This window comes from Fusarium redolens (genome assembly GCF_020744475.1).
Source record: "Fusarium redolens strain MPI-CAGE-AT-0023 chromosome Unknown BKA55scaffold_20, whole genome shotgun sequence".
Classification (NCBI taxonomy): Eukaryota; Fungi; Ascomycota; class Sordariomycetes; order Hypocreales; family Nectriaceae; genus Fusarium; species Fusarium redolens.
In genome coordinates this window covers 289,255-302,776 of record NW_025763683.1, presented here as the reverse complement: position 1 = coordinate 302,776, position 13,522 = coordinate 289,255, and the positions used below count along the sequence as shown (strand labels likewise).

General features: G+C 52.0%; 6 protein-coding genes across 6 annotated transcripts; 2 read left to right on the top strand and 4 right to left on the bottom strand.

The window, feature by feature from the left end:
* Positions 1-7,034: 7,034 nt before the first annotated feature.
* Positions 7,035-7,400, top strand: BKA55DRAFT_484304 (uncharacterized protein; the record flags this gene model as incomplete). The annotated part of the gene is made up of 2 exons (XM_046186205.1): positions 7,035-7,141; positions 7,238-7,400. Coding segments are annotated over 2 exons (270 nt in total), but the record flags the coding sequence as incomplete, so codon positions are not given.
* Positions 7,401-7,433: 33 nt separating this feature from the next.
* Positions 7,434-8,329, bottom strand: BKA55DRAFT_581348 (uncharacterized protein). Its single transcript, XM_046194042.1, has 3 exons — positions 7,915-8,329; positions 7,559-7,867; positions 7,434-7,504 (listed from the first exon to the last, which is right to left on the bottom strand). The coding sequence occupies exons 1-2, from the start codon at positions 8,146-8,148 to the stop codon at positions 7,739-7,741; spliced, it is 363 nt and encodes a 120-aa protein (XP_046043615.1). The 5' UTR covers positions 8,149-8,329; the 3' UTR covers positions 7,434-7,504; positions 7,559-7,738.
* Positions 8,330-10,011: 1,682 nt separating this feature from the next.
* Positions 10,012-10,161, bottom strand: BKA55DRAFT_581341 (uncharacterized protein; the record flags this gene model as incomplete). The annotated part of the gene is made up of 1 exon (XM_046194041.1): positions 10,012-10,161. A coding segment is annotated over one exon (150 nt), but the record flags the coding sequence as incomplete, so codon positions are not given.
* Positions 10,162-10,360: 199 nt separating this feature from the next.
* BKA55DRAFT_581340 (uncharacterized protein) lies at positions 10,361-10,626 on the top strand. Its single transcript, XM_046194040.1, has one exon. The coding sequence runs from the start codon at positions 10,381-10,383 to the stop codon at positions 10,618-10,620; it is 240 nt and encodes a 79-aa protein (XP_046043613.1). The 5' UTR covers positions 10,361-10,380; the 3' UTR covers positions 10,621-10,626.
* A 1,041-nt stretch (positions 10,627-11,667) lies between these two features.
* BKA55DRAFT_713086 (uncharacterized protein) lies at positions 11,668-12,915 on the bottom strand. The gene has a single exon (XM_046200843.1). The coding sequence runs from the start codon at positions 12,433-12,435 to the stop codon at positions 11,755-11,757; it is 681 nt and encodes a 226-aa protein (XP_046043611.1). The 5' UTR covers positions 12,436-12,915; the 3' UTR covers positions 11,668-11,754.
* BKA55DRAFT_481871 (uncharacterized protein) lies at positions 12,502-12,795 on the bottom strand (the record flags this gene model as incomplete). Its single annotated transcript, XM_046186198.1, has 1 exon — positions 12,502-12,795. A coding segment is annotated over one exon (294 nt), but the record flags the coding sequence as incomplete, so codon positions are not given.
* Positions 12,916-13,522: the final 607 nt, after the last annotated feature.

The window sequence follows — 13,522 nt, the reverse complement described above, 5'->3', positions numbered from 1 at the left end:
CCATTCTTGACCGTCTGATGCTGCCTTACCTCCCAGATGAAAAGAGAGGTTGCCGCGTTTCTCATTCGTACACTGAAACATCTCTTTGCGTTGTGTCGTCCATTTCACGCATCGAAAGAGGTAATGCTCTACCGTTTCCTTTGCCCGCCTACATGGGCACTCATCCGTCGGTGCTGCCCTGATCTGATATAGATAGCCGTTCAGTCGCGCCATTCCGGTTCTGAGCTGCGCAAGCACGCTGGCCTCTTTCCATGATAGTTGGTCGTACAGCAGGCGAGTATGTTTTCCAGGCAGAGCTGAGTCGACCTTTCTAGAATGCCTGCCAACTCCATCTGGTAGCTTCCTCTCCATTCGTAGATCTGCCCTCGTTCGATTGAGAATTGTGGTCTTCGCTTTGGCGAATCCTCTCTGTGGCGTCATGTACAGCTCCGTTGCATGACGGGCTGACATCTTGGCTGTCTTTTGAATTTTGAGCTCACCATTAGAGGGTAGCCATATAATATTGATTCTGTTGCCGCTTCCTCGGAGCTTCTCTACAGCATCATATATCTCTCGTATATGCCCTTGACCTGACTGCTGGCGAGGGTTACCTATAGCTTGTGCAGCCGATTTGTTACTTGTCACGATCACAATGACTCGATACTTCATCTCTGGCAGGTGGTTGAGACAATGAGCGATAGCTGCCAGTTCGGCCGTGTACGGGTTGTGTTCTTCTCTCGTACCCAGGGTGACCGAAAAGGTTTCACTGATCTTGCCGGCTCTTGCCACGGATATGGGGATTCTGATAGTTCCTCCCATGCCGACCAGATCATTCCGCGCGGAGCTGCTTGTCGCTATCCTGACCGCCCATCCTGCTTTGGCTAGCTCTTTGTTCTTGTCCTCTTCTTCCTCTCCTTGACTGTTCAGTATGACTTGTAGGCGTGCCTCCCATGGCGCGAGGGTGAATGGCTGGATGACTTCCATGGTATCCTTTGGTAGCTCTCTGCATACATCCGCGATACGCCTGAGTGGAGATATGAAGCGTCTGAAGGCTTTGATTCCTCGTAAAAGATTCCGGACCGGGTTGGTTCGTGGTAGAGAGTGTATGTCTACCCAGAGCTTGCTCGCTCTTCTCCAGAGCCGTTCATGGATGGTCGCTATGTGCGCTTCAGCTTCGGCTACTGCCGTTGCCACGTTTGTAAAGGACCCTATAATCGCCTGCGCTCCTACCCTTTGTACTCGATGGATGGCATACGCCGATACTGTTTTGCACGCATGCATCCAGACGTTGGAGGCGTAGTCCACCACAGGGGCTACCATGGCTGTAAAAAGCTGCCTCGTTGTCGAGGGAGCCATTCCCTTCAGTCGTTTCAGTTCCATCGCAGCTCCTAAACCCTTCGTTGCTGCCCTTGCGATATGCTGTTTGTAGTGAAGCCGCGAGTCCATGATGACACCCAGGATCTTGACCTGATCCTTCGGAAAGACTCTCTCACCCTTGATAGTGAATGGTTCAGAGTCTACCCTGCCTGTGTACCTGGTGAAATGTATGATCGCCGTTTTTTCCGCCTCAAAAGTCGCACCGCTCCGTCTCTCCCAGTCGAGAGCTTTGTCAATAACCGCTTGTATCCCTCTCCGGTTGCTCTGGGCTGTCGGCCCAGACACCCACGCCGTGTAGTCGTCGACAAAAGCGATAGCCCCACCATTCTTGTCGATCTGCGTTTGCACTAGGTCTGCGTTGAAGAATAGAAACAGTATCGGTGATAGGGGCGATCCCTGCGGGAGTCCTGCTTGTGGTAGAGGTCGGCTTTCGGAACTCTGGCCATTGATTGCGATGGTTGCAGTTCGCTCTGAACAAAAGGCATCGATCCAGCGCAAGAGACCCTCGGGGATCCCTCTCGCCTTCATCCGCTGCAGCAACCTCTCTTTGCACACGCCATTGTATGCGCCTTTCACGTCGAAACTGACGAGACTCACAACATGGCGTGAACGCCATGCTGAGAAGATGTGTTCTTGTAGAAGTACGAGAGCTTGCTCTGCTGACCGCTGCTTGCGCGCACCAAAATGGTTGGTCGGAAGAAGTCCGTAAGTCTCTACCGCGTGAGAGATTCTCTCGGCAACTACCGACTCTAACACCTTACCCAGCGTAGCGAGAAGCGAGATCGGTCTCCAGGCTTTCGCGATCGTATAGTCATCTTTACCTGGCTTCTTGAGTGGGATGATTCGAGCATGTCTCCACTGGTCCGGTATCACGCCTTCCTCCAGTGATGCTTGGAAGATGGCGAGGACGTCGTGTTTCACCGAGGGCCAGACTTGCTTCCAGACGATCGCTGGCAGTCCATCTTCTCCTGGTGCCTTCCATGACTTTGTCGCCCACAGTTGACGTTCCACTTCCTCCTAGGTCAGGTCGGGCATCATTACTGGGGCCCTCTGTTGCCGCGGTCCTTCGTCTTCGATGTTGTCTGGCAGTGGCGGGAAGAACTTGGCTAGTAGTTCTTCGGCTTGCTCTTTATGGCTCGTTGTTGCTGTTCCATCTGCCTTAACGAGCTGGGGTACCTTCCCAAAAGCTGCATCGTCCCCAGACTTCATGTACTTGGCTGCTTTCCAGATGTTGTCGTTATCCGCCAGAAACTCCTTCCAGTGACTGTTCTTCCGATGCCGTATGGCATCGTGGTATTGCTTCGCCGCAGCCTTTGCCGTATTCTCCAGACCTTTAACATTCTGTCCCACACGCCTTGCGGCACGGGCTCGATTCCTCCAGTATGTGTATACATGCCGCAGCTGTGTGAGGTCATGAGTCCACCACCGCTTTGCATATGGTGACGGCTTGGCTCTGGGTGTCAATTCTTGGACCGCATCCAAGACGGCCGACATCAACCTATCCGCTTTCTGCTGCACCGTGTTTCCCAGCGGCCTGCTTCTCAGTGTGTCCGTGATCCTGCCATTGATCTCTTTCCAAGGTGCGTTCTTGAATAGCAGCCTTTCCTCTTGTTTTGGCACTGGGACCGAGATGTCGAATGCCGTCTCTATCGTGCGATGATCCGATCCATGCTCTGTGCCATGTATCGCGCATTTGATGTTTGCGTCTGCAAGCTCCTCGGAAGCCAGAACCAAGTCAATGGTTGTTTCGTAGTCTCCGCTTTGCCATGTCTTTGTGCCCCGGCGAAGGAGGCTTCTAAGCATAAAGTCGTTCATCAAGTCAATAATTGGATCCGCCTCGCCCTCTCTCCACTGATACATCGTCTCCGCCCCACATCTGGTCGTGGCGGTTAAAGTCGCCAGCGAGTACTATATCTACCGCTCTCCCCGATCTCCGTCTTACCTCTCTAATAGCTTTACGAAGCTTAGTGCATATGTCCTGTAGAGCTTGGGCGTCTCCCTCGGATACGTAGACAGACGCCGTAAAGACCAGACGATCTGGCAGCCGGATGACTGCTGCAGTCACGTCTGGGGACTCTACCGCCACCTGCTCGGCTTCCACATCCTTATTCACCCATATCATGCTCCGAATCCCCCATCTACCTTCCATCTCTGTCGTAGGTACCATCTTGACCCATTTGTGGTGCCCCATAGGTATTGTTAATAGCCTACCCTGGATCCTCCGTGCTTGGGGTTCTTGGATGGCTAATATGGTTGCATCCTGAATGTCCTTGTCGTTCATTAAACTATCATGTACCGGTCCTTGCTTTCTGACATTCAGTTGAAACAGTCGGAATATACTATTCATGTTGTGATGGATAGAGCTTCCGACAGTTTCTGCTGTATGACTCATGGGGGCCGCCGCATGGGATACATTTCGGAATCGTTCCTGTGCATGCACTGTGGTGATGGCCTTCTTGCGCGCACCTTCCACAAACTTGTGGTCTATCACACTGATAGGCCTTATGACTCGTGATCTGTTGGCAGTTGTAACATTGCTTGGGGCGGTCACGACGTTCAAACGCCTTTGTAGTACCGGATTCTCCTCCAGCCACAAAGAATCCTTCGTTGATGAACCGCCTAGCTTCTGACCGTTTTTTGAGATATACGACCATCGAGCCATACGCCTTGGGGATATCTCTCTTGCTGAGCCATGCTATCTTTGCAACCTCGGTGTCATTTTCTCGGCCGAGCATCTCGGTGATCTCAGTTCGAACTTCGTTCCTCTCGTCTAGCACTGCAATACGGCTGACATTATCCACTCTGATAGGGTACAGGTCGTCTCGTAGGATCCGGGCTCCTGGGGCCAGTTTTGTTTCCGCTACGCGTTTCACAATCTCATGCTCGCTCTCGTCCCTGCAGGTGATCCTGACGCGGTGGGGATTCTTTGGGTCCTTAGTCACCGCTCGGCATCGCCACGTGGGATTATCCAGTTCGGAGCGGACTTCGTTCTCCACTGTCGCTCGGATCGTCCCGGCTGAGAGCCTAGCCTCATCTTCTTCTAGTCTTGAAACGTCAATCGTGCAGTAAAGCACGTCTGTGGGGTTCGGAGGAGCGGCTAAGGTCCTCGAATCGTTGTGGGGTAAGAACGGTGTCAGTCGTGTGACGTCAGCATATGATCGTTGAGGTCCGTCCGTTGCATTCGCAGTGATAGTTTCGAGCTGCTCGCGGACGCGCTGCAGCTCCTCGGTCATCTGATCCTTGATCTCCACCATCTGCTTGCCCATCTCGTGCACTGTCTCTTCCTGCTTTGCAACAGCTTCCTTAAGTTCCCTGGTCATCTCCATCTGTTCCTTCAGCGCTTCCTGCAGCCTCTTGGTCTCCCTGCGCGACTCTGCCAGGAGATCCAGCGCCTTCTGCAGCATTGCCCTTCCATCGCTGCTGCTGCCACTGCCGCTACTCTTTCGGGTTTCGGTCGGTCGGTCGATCTGTTCTTCGGCCGGTACATTTCGCGTCGTCTGCCGGGTAGTTTTTCGCGTTTCTCTGGCAGTGTCTTCCAATTGTCGCGCCGTGTCTCGGACCTTGCTCGTTGGCCTCACCATTCGACTCGGTTTCTTTGGCGTCGAAAAGGGGGCGTCATCCTGCTCCACTACGATCTCGGCCCCTATTGGGTCCGCCATGACGGGCAGTCTCCACCACGAATTTTCTCCCAACCAACGATGATTCTTCTGATCCCTTCGCGTGTAGTTAAAAATGCAGTGAAGTCTTCTATCAAGTGGCCGATCTCTCCTCGGATTGTCATCTGTACTAATACAGAGCCGCTCAAAGTCGGTTGTCCATCCGCACACGCTCTTCGACCCCGAGTGCACGGACCGTATCTGGGATGTGATGTGATGTATTGTGAAACTGCCTAGCTCTTTTCGAACAAGCACACAAGCTGTCAGCAAGGATCAGTAAATAATGTGCGAATAGGTGCAAGGCTACTGTGTAATCAACGCGCCCCGTCAGATGCTCATCTATGGGCGAAGGCCTGGCGTGATCTGTGTTTGTGATTGTTTGTGATTGTGATAGTGGCTGGAAGTTTGTGGGATAGAAACAGGGGTTTGAAACATCTGAAATGCACTCGAGATTATCCCTGGCTGAGGGTGGCAGGGAGGTTGTTGGATGTATTTGCTTGGTCAATGCCGTAAATCTTGATGCTGGAGGGAAGCGGCAGTTGTGTGGGCCACGTACAGGGATGCATACGGTGGAAATGATGAGGTTGGTGATGGTAGAGAGAATCCAACTTGTCCGGCACTCAGTCTTAATTTATTGGACTTTTTTCTTCACTAGTATTTTATAATATCTCTTTTATTATCAATTGTTATTAATATTTTAATATAAGCTTATTAAATATAATCAGCTTAAGTTAAATATTAATTATAATATATTTAACTTTAGGGTTAAGTCTTAGATAATATTAAGATATATATTGGGCAATTCGATAAGGATTGGCGTTTATATCTCTCGGCCACGGAAGTTCCCGGGTGGGTATCGCTACAAGGGGGTCGACACAGGGGTTGCAGAAATTAAGATCAGCCTCTTAATTTAAATCATGCCCCAGGCTTACGCTGTCGATGCCGGCACGGGTAAGGCTGGCTGTCCCAACGGACTGGGTCAACTTTGGGCGGGAACTGGGGATCCAGGAATTTGGGCTGGGTGGAGGGCGTTGGAAGAAGGGGAATTGGACATGGTGGTGAGGATCGCGTGAGGGACCAAGCACGGTTCCGGAATTTGTGGAAATCGTGAGGCTCAAGTTTCCGCGTCCGGCGCCATGTTCTCTCTTCTCTAATCGACGCGAAGCAGCTTACGGGGCAAAGTCAGAGATGTTGCCATGCTGCATTGACAAACCTGCAATTTTAGCTGAAGAGAGGAAATGTGAATAACTAACGTCCCCAACGGCATCGAGCGGATGTCATTGTGATGGCAAAATTCGCCAGGAGTGATGGCATTTCCGAATAACTAGCATTTTGGCCGTCATTGTTCTGTATCATCTGTGTGTAGGTCTTGGCACAAGGACGAACAATTCTGCAACGAGCCATGCTGGAAGCCGATCAGGCGAGGCCTTAGCTGCCGTGTCTTCTCTTGTGGGGCTTGGCAATCAGGCAATTCTTGCGTTCAAGGTCCCCTACTAAGCTGCCAAGTGCGCCACAAGGACCCAACTGTTGGGCTCCTAGCGACTGAATGCCTCCAGCGCGCAGTGAGGATCACGGAGGCATGCACACTCATGCCGGTAATAAAGTGTCAACGGCAGAAGCGATCTACCGTAAGTTTTCTGCAGCCAATCCATTCAGCCAGCGACTGTACAGAGAGTTTTAGGTCATTCTGACCCCAAAATTCATCAACCAGCCATGACAACATTTCCGAATCAGCGAGCAGGGGCAGGTCCCACCAATTCTCGGCGAAACGTAGCCTGTGTCACCGACCCAGATTATATCTTTGCTTGAGCCCAGCCTCTGCACCCGCTGGGTTCACAAACCCATATTCGACGGCTCCATTTCAGTCGCAATTCCCATATGGGTTACCTTCCCACACTAGTTTCCAGCTGTCCTATATATTTACCGGTTCCTGTTATCCACATCCAGCCGACCGGGCTGGTTGGATTGTCAGCGCGCCAGCCGCCTTCGTCCATCCTCGGTCCTGACAAGGATACCAGGGAGCCTCTCGAGACAGCAATTGAACCGGATGACACCCAGGCCATGAGTCCGCGGATGACGAGCGAGGAAGTCGAAGCGTTGAAGCGTGAAATGCATACTGAACTGCACCGGTTAGTGAAGCCTATTGATCTCCCTATGCACGTTAAGAGGTGTCCGAGGACCTCCTCGCAGGAACTGCTCACTAACGTTTGTTGCTGTGGATATAGGCATGCGAAAGCTTTGCGGGACTCGCTACTCCTCATCTTTAACCGCGTTGAGGCAGTTGAGAAGGGATACGAGAAGCTAGACAGCAACGAAAAGGTGCTGCAGAAATATCTGGAGGACTTAACTAGCATTCATCAGACCACAGCTTCGGACAGCCACGAGAAGCACTGAGCTTTTCTTGGGGAAGTTTTCGTCGTTCTCCCAACGAGTTCCTGCTTGTCGTCAATGCCACAAAGAACACTCTCATTCTGCTCACAGGAGGGATGTTTTCGCACTTTGTCAAGACAGCTAGGCAGAGCAACAATTGTCCAAGATCAACATACAATGAATTCGATCAGTGCGACCGTCGCTCCAGGGCTAAGTATCCATTACACATTAACAGTGTCCCCTCCCTCTTGCCTCGGCTGCCCCAATAGCCTGGCGGCCCTAGAAGTCCCTCATCACCCGCCGCGACATCCACGTTAAACCTGACCATGTCGATGCGCAAAACATGCATTGGAAGATTAGTAACGTGGAAATAACATCTCAAACGCAGCAATTGTCGACTGCAGTACTGTGTGCTCTTCTACGAGAGATCTGTTTCTCTCCTCAAGGAGCGCAATATACTCTCTCGCCATACATATAATGGCCTCCTATTCTAGGTAAGGATTATTATGTCACGAGTTGGGTGCAGACTAACCTCATCTCCTATCAATTTAGGCGTTCCTTCTTGCGGATCCTTTATTGCACTCTCCTCTCCTTCCTTTCCCATTACAACTCTCATACTAGAGATACTATCCCGTAGTTCGGTAAATGTATCGTTCAACTGGGTGTCGTGGCGCTTCTCGATTGTGCGCCTGGGCGGGGCTTTCGATGGTTTGTGACGGCCCGAGTTGCATGCCGGTGCAGTAGAACACTCGAGTTTGATTACCATGCTGGAGGAGAGGGACAATGGCGTCAGTCTATACGGTCTCTGTAGCTCGGGAGGCCCCGAGGAACGGTCGGATACGGCGCGAAGACAGTTGGCACCGGGGGAAGGGGCGGGATATATCTTGAGGTTGAAAGGGATCGCCGCGGCACTTGAGTCCGTGGCAGTATTGGAACGCCCTAAACACTTCTCTCAACTCAGGCTGCGCTGAAAATAATGGCGTTGGAAATGTTCGCATGATAATTCGCACGATGATGTATCCGGATGTCTCTTTCTCGACGTGACCCAACAGAAGATATGACATATCCACTAACCCAGACGAGGTGGTACAAAGTGTTACCGCATTTGCGCCACCACCTTTTGACTACCCCATGCAAACTCAAAGGGTTTCGAGTACTAGCCGATCATTGGACCGTGTTCTGTGTCACCTTGCCGATCAATGGGGTCCAGGCCAACCTACTGGGTGGGTTAATGTAATCATGGCCTGATTTAATGCATCACTGCCTATTACAGACACAACACGGACGCGGTGACGGAGGACGGCTGAACGACGATCAGGGGTTTAGGCTTGTAACTCTACCGTCTGCCCTGGGGACGATCGAGACATCTTTGGCGAAATATGGGTGCAGCAAATGCTCGAAAAATTATTTGTGTTCATTGACAACCACCATCTCGAAAGGAGCATGTTGTTGTCAGACATTACGTGTAGTCGGTCCATTAATCCAGATTCGTGTATTCATCTTGTGTTGTGTCAAATTCTGTCCCTTGAAGGGTTCGCCAGTTAGGCGCGTAATCTTAAAGTATCCCTGCGCACGTGACACCCTAGGACCTGTTCAACATTTGTTGAGTGGGCCTCTGAGAACTTCCTGCGTGGGCTGAAGTAAGCGGGACTGAAGCGGCCAGTTCCTACTCCGGCAATCGGGAGATCGACTCGTTCCTCGGGGTTCGGGGCGGCCTACTGCCGACCAGCCCTCATCATATGTCAACTCAATCAATCAATTACCCCAATCGAATCAAACAAATTATCGAATTCTCCCTTTCAATCAAATCAATTCATGCATTTTACAAGTTGAAATAATTGATATACCACGGTGGATTATGCTTTCGCCTAATAACCCGCCAGTGATTCAGGTCCCAGCGGAGGTTACCCTACACCAGATAGCCACAGATAGAATCTACTTCCAACTACAACTCTCTCCTGTAAAAAATTTTCCTTGGCACCCCGCTGTTAGCGCTCTGCTAGGGTAGAGAATTTTTGCAGGCTAAAATGGCAACAAAAGCAGCTGTCGGGTTAACGGGACCCTAACAGCTGCCTGAAGAAAGGGATTCAGAGAGTTGACCTTTCTTCGCGACGAGTGTCTGCAACGACATTGAGCTTCGCGAGCTCTTGACATCGCCTTCGGGCGCTACTTCTCACGTGTTATTTGCTGCTTCTTCTTACCCCGACATTCCGGCTTCGCGAGCCTGCGACAATCCGGGCTCTGCGCCCCTCGACTTCCCGTACGACCGACTTCTGCAGCCCTGGCTGCCCAGACTACATTCGCGGCATCTTGCCGCTCGACATTGAGGGTCGTCGCACCCTCACCCTCACACTCACCTGCAGCTTTGCGCTGCCTCGACCGACCTCTGCAGCTTTTGCTGCCCGAACAACACCAGCAGCCGCTAGCTGCTCGACTTCTTGGGCCCTCTGGTGCCCCCTTATCTCGACGCACGGGCCCCAAATGGCTCGCTGCCCTTTTTGCAGCTCGGAAGCTGCATGACCGATCTCTGTAGTCGTGTACTGCCCAGAGAACCTCTTCTTCTTTGCAGCCTCGGCTGCCGCCCGGAACACGACCGGGCTTCGACAATTTGTCTCACTGGCTGAGACCACTAGACAAAACCGCTGGGTCGAAATGGTACAGAGCTTACCTGGAGACCGTGGAATGAGGCGACTACCTCGTCCACAGAGCAGCGTTCTAGCCGCCTTGGGGTTTTCTCCTGCAAGGGTTTTCCCCAAGGATGCACGGTTCTAGGGTTGCAGCTACTGGCGATCTTAGGGGATCATGGACTTCATGCCTCAGGGTATGGAAAGCTACTTCATCTATCTGTGCAAGAGAATTCTAGGCTGGAGAGGAATAGTTCCCGCTGACGGGATGACCTCTTGAAAGTAAAGCGCCTTTGTGCCGATGATATGCTGGATGAACTAGATAGAAGAGTTGCTGGAGGGAAGCTCTGCTGAGATCAACTGTATTGATGTCCATGGGACGTGCTTCACCGACAACTACTGTAGAGCTGGCTACGAGTAGAGAGGTGCCTCTTGGAGGTAATGAGTACAGAAAACGCTCGAGCATGTATACGGCTCCGATCCAAGAGGCCTTGCAGATGATCCGAGCGAGAATCAGCACGGCAGCGATTGTAGATAGTTTAGCTCAGCACGTCCTGTGCTCCATTAGGAGACTTTTTGGGGCCTACGGCCCCCCGGACGGAAAATATACATAACATAACATAACATAATCTACTTCCAACTATTCACCTTCCTTTATCATCTCACTTTCTTGGCATACAAGTGTTAAGAAAGTGGCCCTGTCTACACCAAAATCCTTAAGTGCACAACAAACGCCTCAATCTGCGTTTTGCGCAGCCGCAAGCCGTGGCGATGGCTTCGTCTACGACGAACCCCCCCGCTGCCCCGGACCCCTTCGATTTCTGAACAAAAACCAGTCTCTATCATCGAATTAGCCAATGGTCTCACCCAGTTCTTTTCGCACTCGGTGATTTCTACCATTTCTTGTCCTAACCGAATACGCTCAGGCGCAATGGTATGCTTTGTACCTGAGGAAAACCCGTTCCGACTCGGCTGAGACTGGTGGGATCGAGAAGATCGTGATAGCCATCTTCCTAAGGTTCGGATAGACGAACTGGCGGGCCGACTTGAGTTGGACGCAAATATACCCCAATGAAGTCGTCGAATTCGTCTCGGAGCTGATCATGAATGGCACCAGCTGCCTTAGCCTTGAAGCGCTGAAACAGATTCTCTATCTCTGAAACTTGGGCATTTGCGCGGACCCTTCGACTCGTGGTTTTGAAGTGCTTGTACCATAGGTTGCACGCGGCCCGGATTGTCGGATCAATATATTGCCTGTGATGGGCCCAATGGATATCAAAATAAGCCTTGCGGTAGGCTGGATGAAGTACTGCAGCCGCATAGACTGGAGTGTCACCGTGAGCTTATAGCACTTATCAAACTTGAACTACGAAGCCAGGATACGTGCTTCAAGCTATGGGTGATTGGAAAGAGCGCACTTCTCCTTTTGTTCTTTGTAGTGCTGAATCAGAGAGTCCATTGAGAGCAGCACATCATCCAGTATATTTGCCCTCCCCTCAGTATCCTTTGTAGCAAAAACAGGGGCTTGCAAAAAGAAGAAATATCTTCGAGCTCCTGCCAATCATCGTGGGACAAATGGTCGTCCTTCAGTTCGTTATAGTGATCGTCAAGCCAGCCAGGAATCTCCTTTCTTCTTGCGAGCGCTACCTCAATATCCTTGGGGGAGGCGTAAAGACGAAACGGTCATTGATGATGTGAGAAGCTGGCTGATATGACAAAGGGGCTCCATTCAAGTGATCCGGGAAGACCTAACCATTTGGACCCATCGCAAACGGATTCAGGGTCTGTGAAGGGTCCATCACGGAGGGTTGCCACATCGTACTCGTCCCGGTCGGCGAGGGGTGGATTGAACCATCTAACATAACATCGCTAATTGTGCTCCTCCTCGTGCTGATGGTGGACGGACTAGATCCGTCCACCAGATTCTCGCTCGTGTGAAAGAATATCTGATGCTCAAATCCAGTAAAACAGTCAAAATCCTCGTCGAGGGTTTGGCTCAATGGTATCTCATTACAGGACGGTGCAAACGATGAGGCCTGTTCCAAGGCCATCGATTGCGGTAAATCACTGTAATGGAGGGCATTGGGGTTTGTCGTCGAGCTCGGTCCGAAAAGGGAGCCTTCAAGGTCGAATTCAGTGTTGAAGGCGGCCATTGGCGGCGCTGTCCGGAGGCCGTTGCTGAACTCCAGGCCGCCCAAGGTGTGCGTTTCCAGCTTGGGCAGCCCGTGCTGCACATCTCGGAGTCCCATGGCGGCTGACATGCCACCAGAATCATGGTCCAAGCTGTGGATGGGCGAACCGGCCAGACTCGAGTGTCGGCTATGGGTATTGCTAGGGTACATGCCTCGTACGACGGAGGTGTTCGCAGCAGCCATCATCTGCATCGTGCTGCCGTCAATATGGATGATAGTGTTTGCCCGCGGCCTCATAGAAGTGGCCGGTGCATTGGATGCAGTTGGGTTGGGTCGTGCGACGCTATTCTTGCGAGCTCGGCTCTGGCCGGGTGCGACGCCGCTGGCAGAGCCGCGACGATTTCGGGGACGTGACGAGGGGATCGAGGTCTGGTGCAGCTTCTGCCGGTGGCGCAGTAGCAGATCGCTACGGGCGAAGCATCGTGAGCATTCGGGACACTCGAAGGGTTTCTCCTTGGTGTGGGAGCGCTCGTGTCGCTTGAGATGTTCCAATCGGGCGAACGAGCGCTGGCAAGTGCCGCAAACATGCGGGCGACGCTTGTCCGTCTTGGGAGGAATATTCGCCGGCGCCTTGGTGTTGGGAGTGATTGTGAGCGCTGGAATGGTCAGTATGCAGGGTCGGGGCAGGGCCGGAGGGCGGGGTCGGGCTAAAAAAAAACTTGAGGGGCAGTGCTGGCGACGGCGGGATTGCTAACCAGAGGACGGGCTACCAACGGCTGTGTTGGACGAAGGCGGATCGCACATGGCGGTTGAAGAGCGTGAGACCCTGACGCCAGAATCGATTAATCACACTGCCAAGGTGTTCCAAACTCGCACGGGTACGCTCGGGTGTCAGGAGGGTTTCGGAGGCGGTGTTGTCGTAGGTCGGCGATGAGCGAGGTTGTTGGGCAGTTGCAATAAGAGATAAAAGACAGAGACCCAGAAAGAGGCAGGTTCCAGCGATAACGTTTGTTAATGCTGGTAGAACCGTCAGAATGCGTCATCCCTAAGACTCATAGCCGCAATATGACTGGCTATAAAATTTTCAGCAGCACAGCGGCAAGGTCGTTCGCCTTGGCCAATGTTCAGATAAGAATATCATGACTGCATTACACCTACGCGAGCTTAGAATGGAGCTCTCACGGAACTTCCCGCTACTTCCACGTTCAATGCGGCTTCCACTAATAGAAATAATCCCGGAGAAAAACATGAACTATCGTCATTTTCCTCTCATAATCCTGATTCATCCGGATGTGTAAGAAGAGTTTCTAGACGGATCGAGGAGTAGCATAGTTGTCCTTCCACCAGAGGTATTAGCCGCCGCCTTATTCCCCCAGACCGTCCC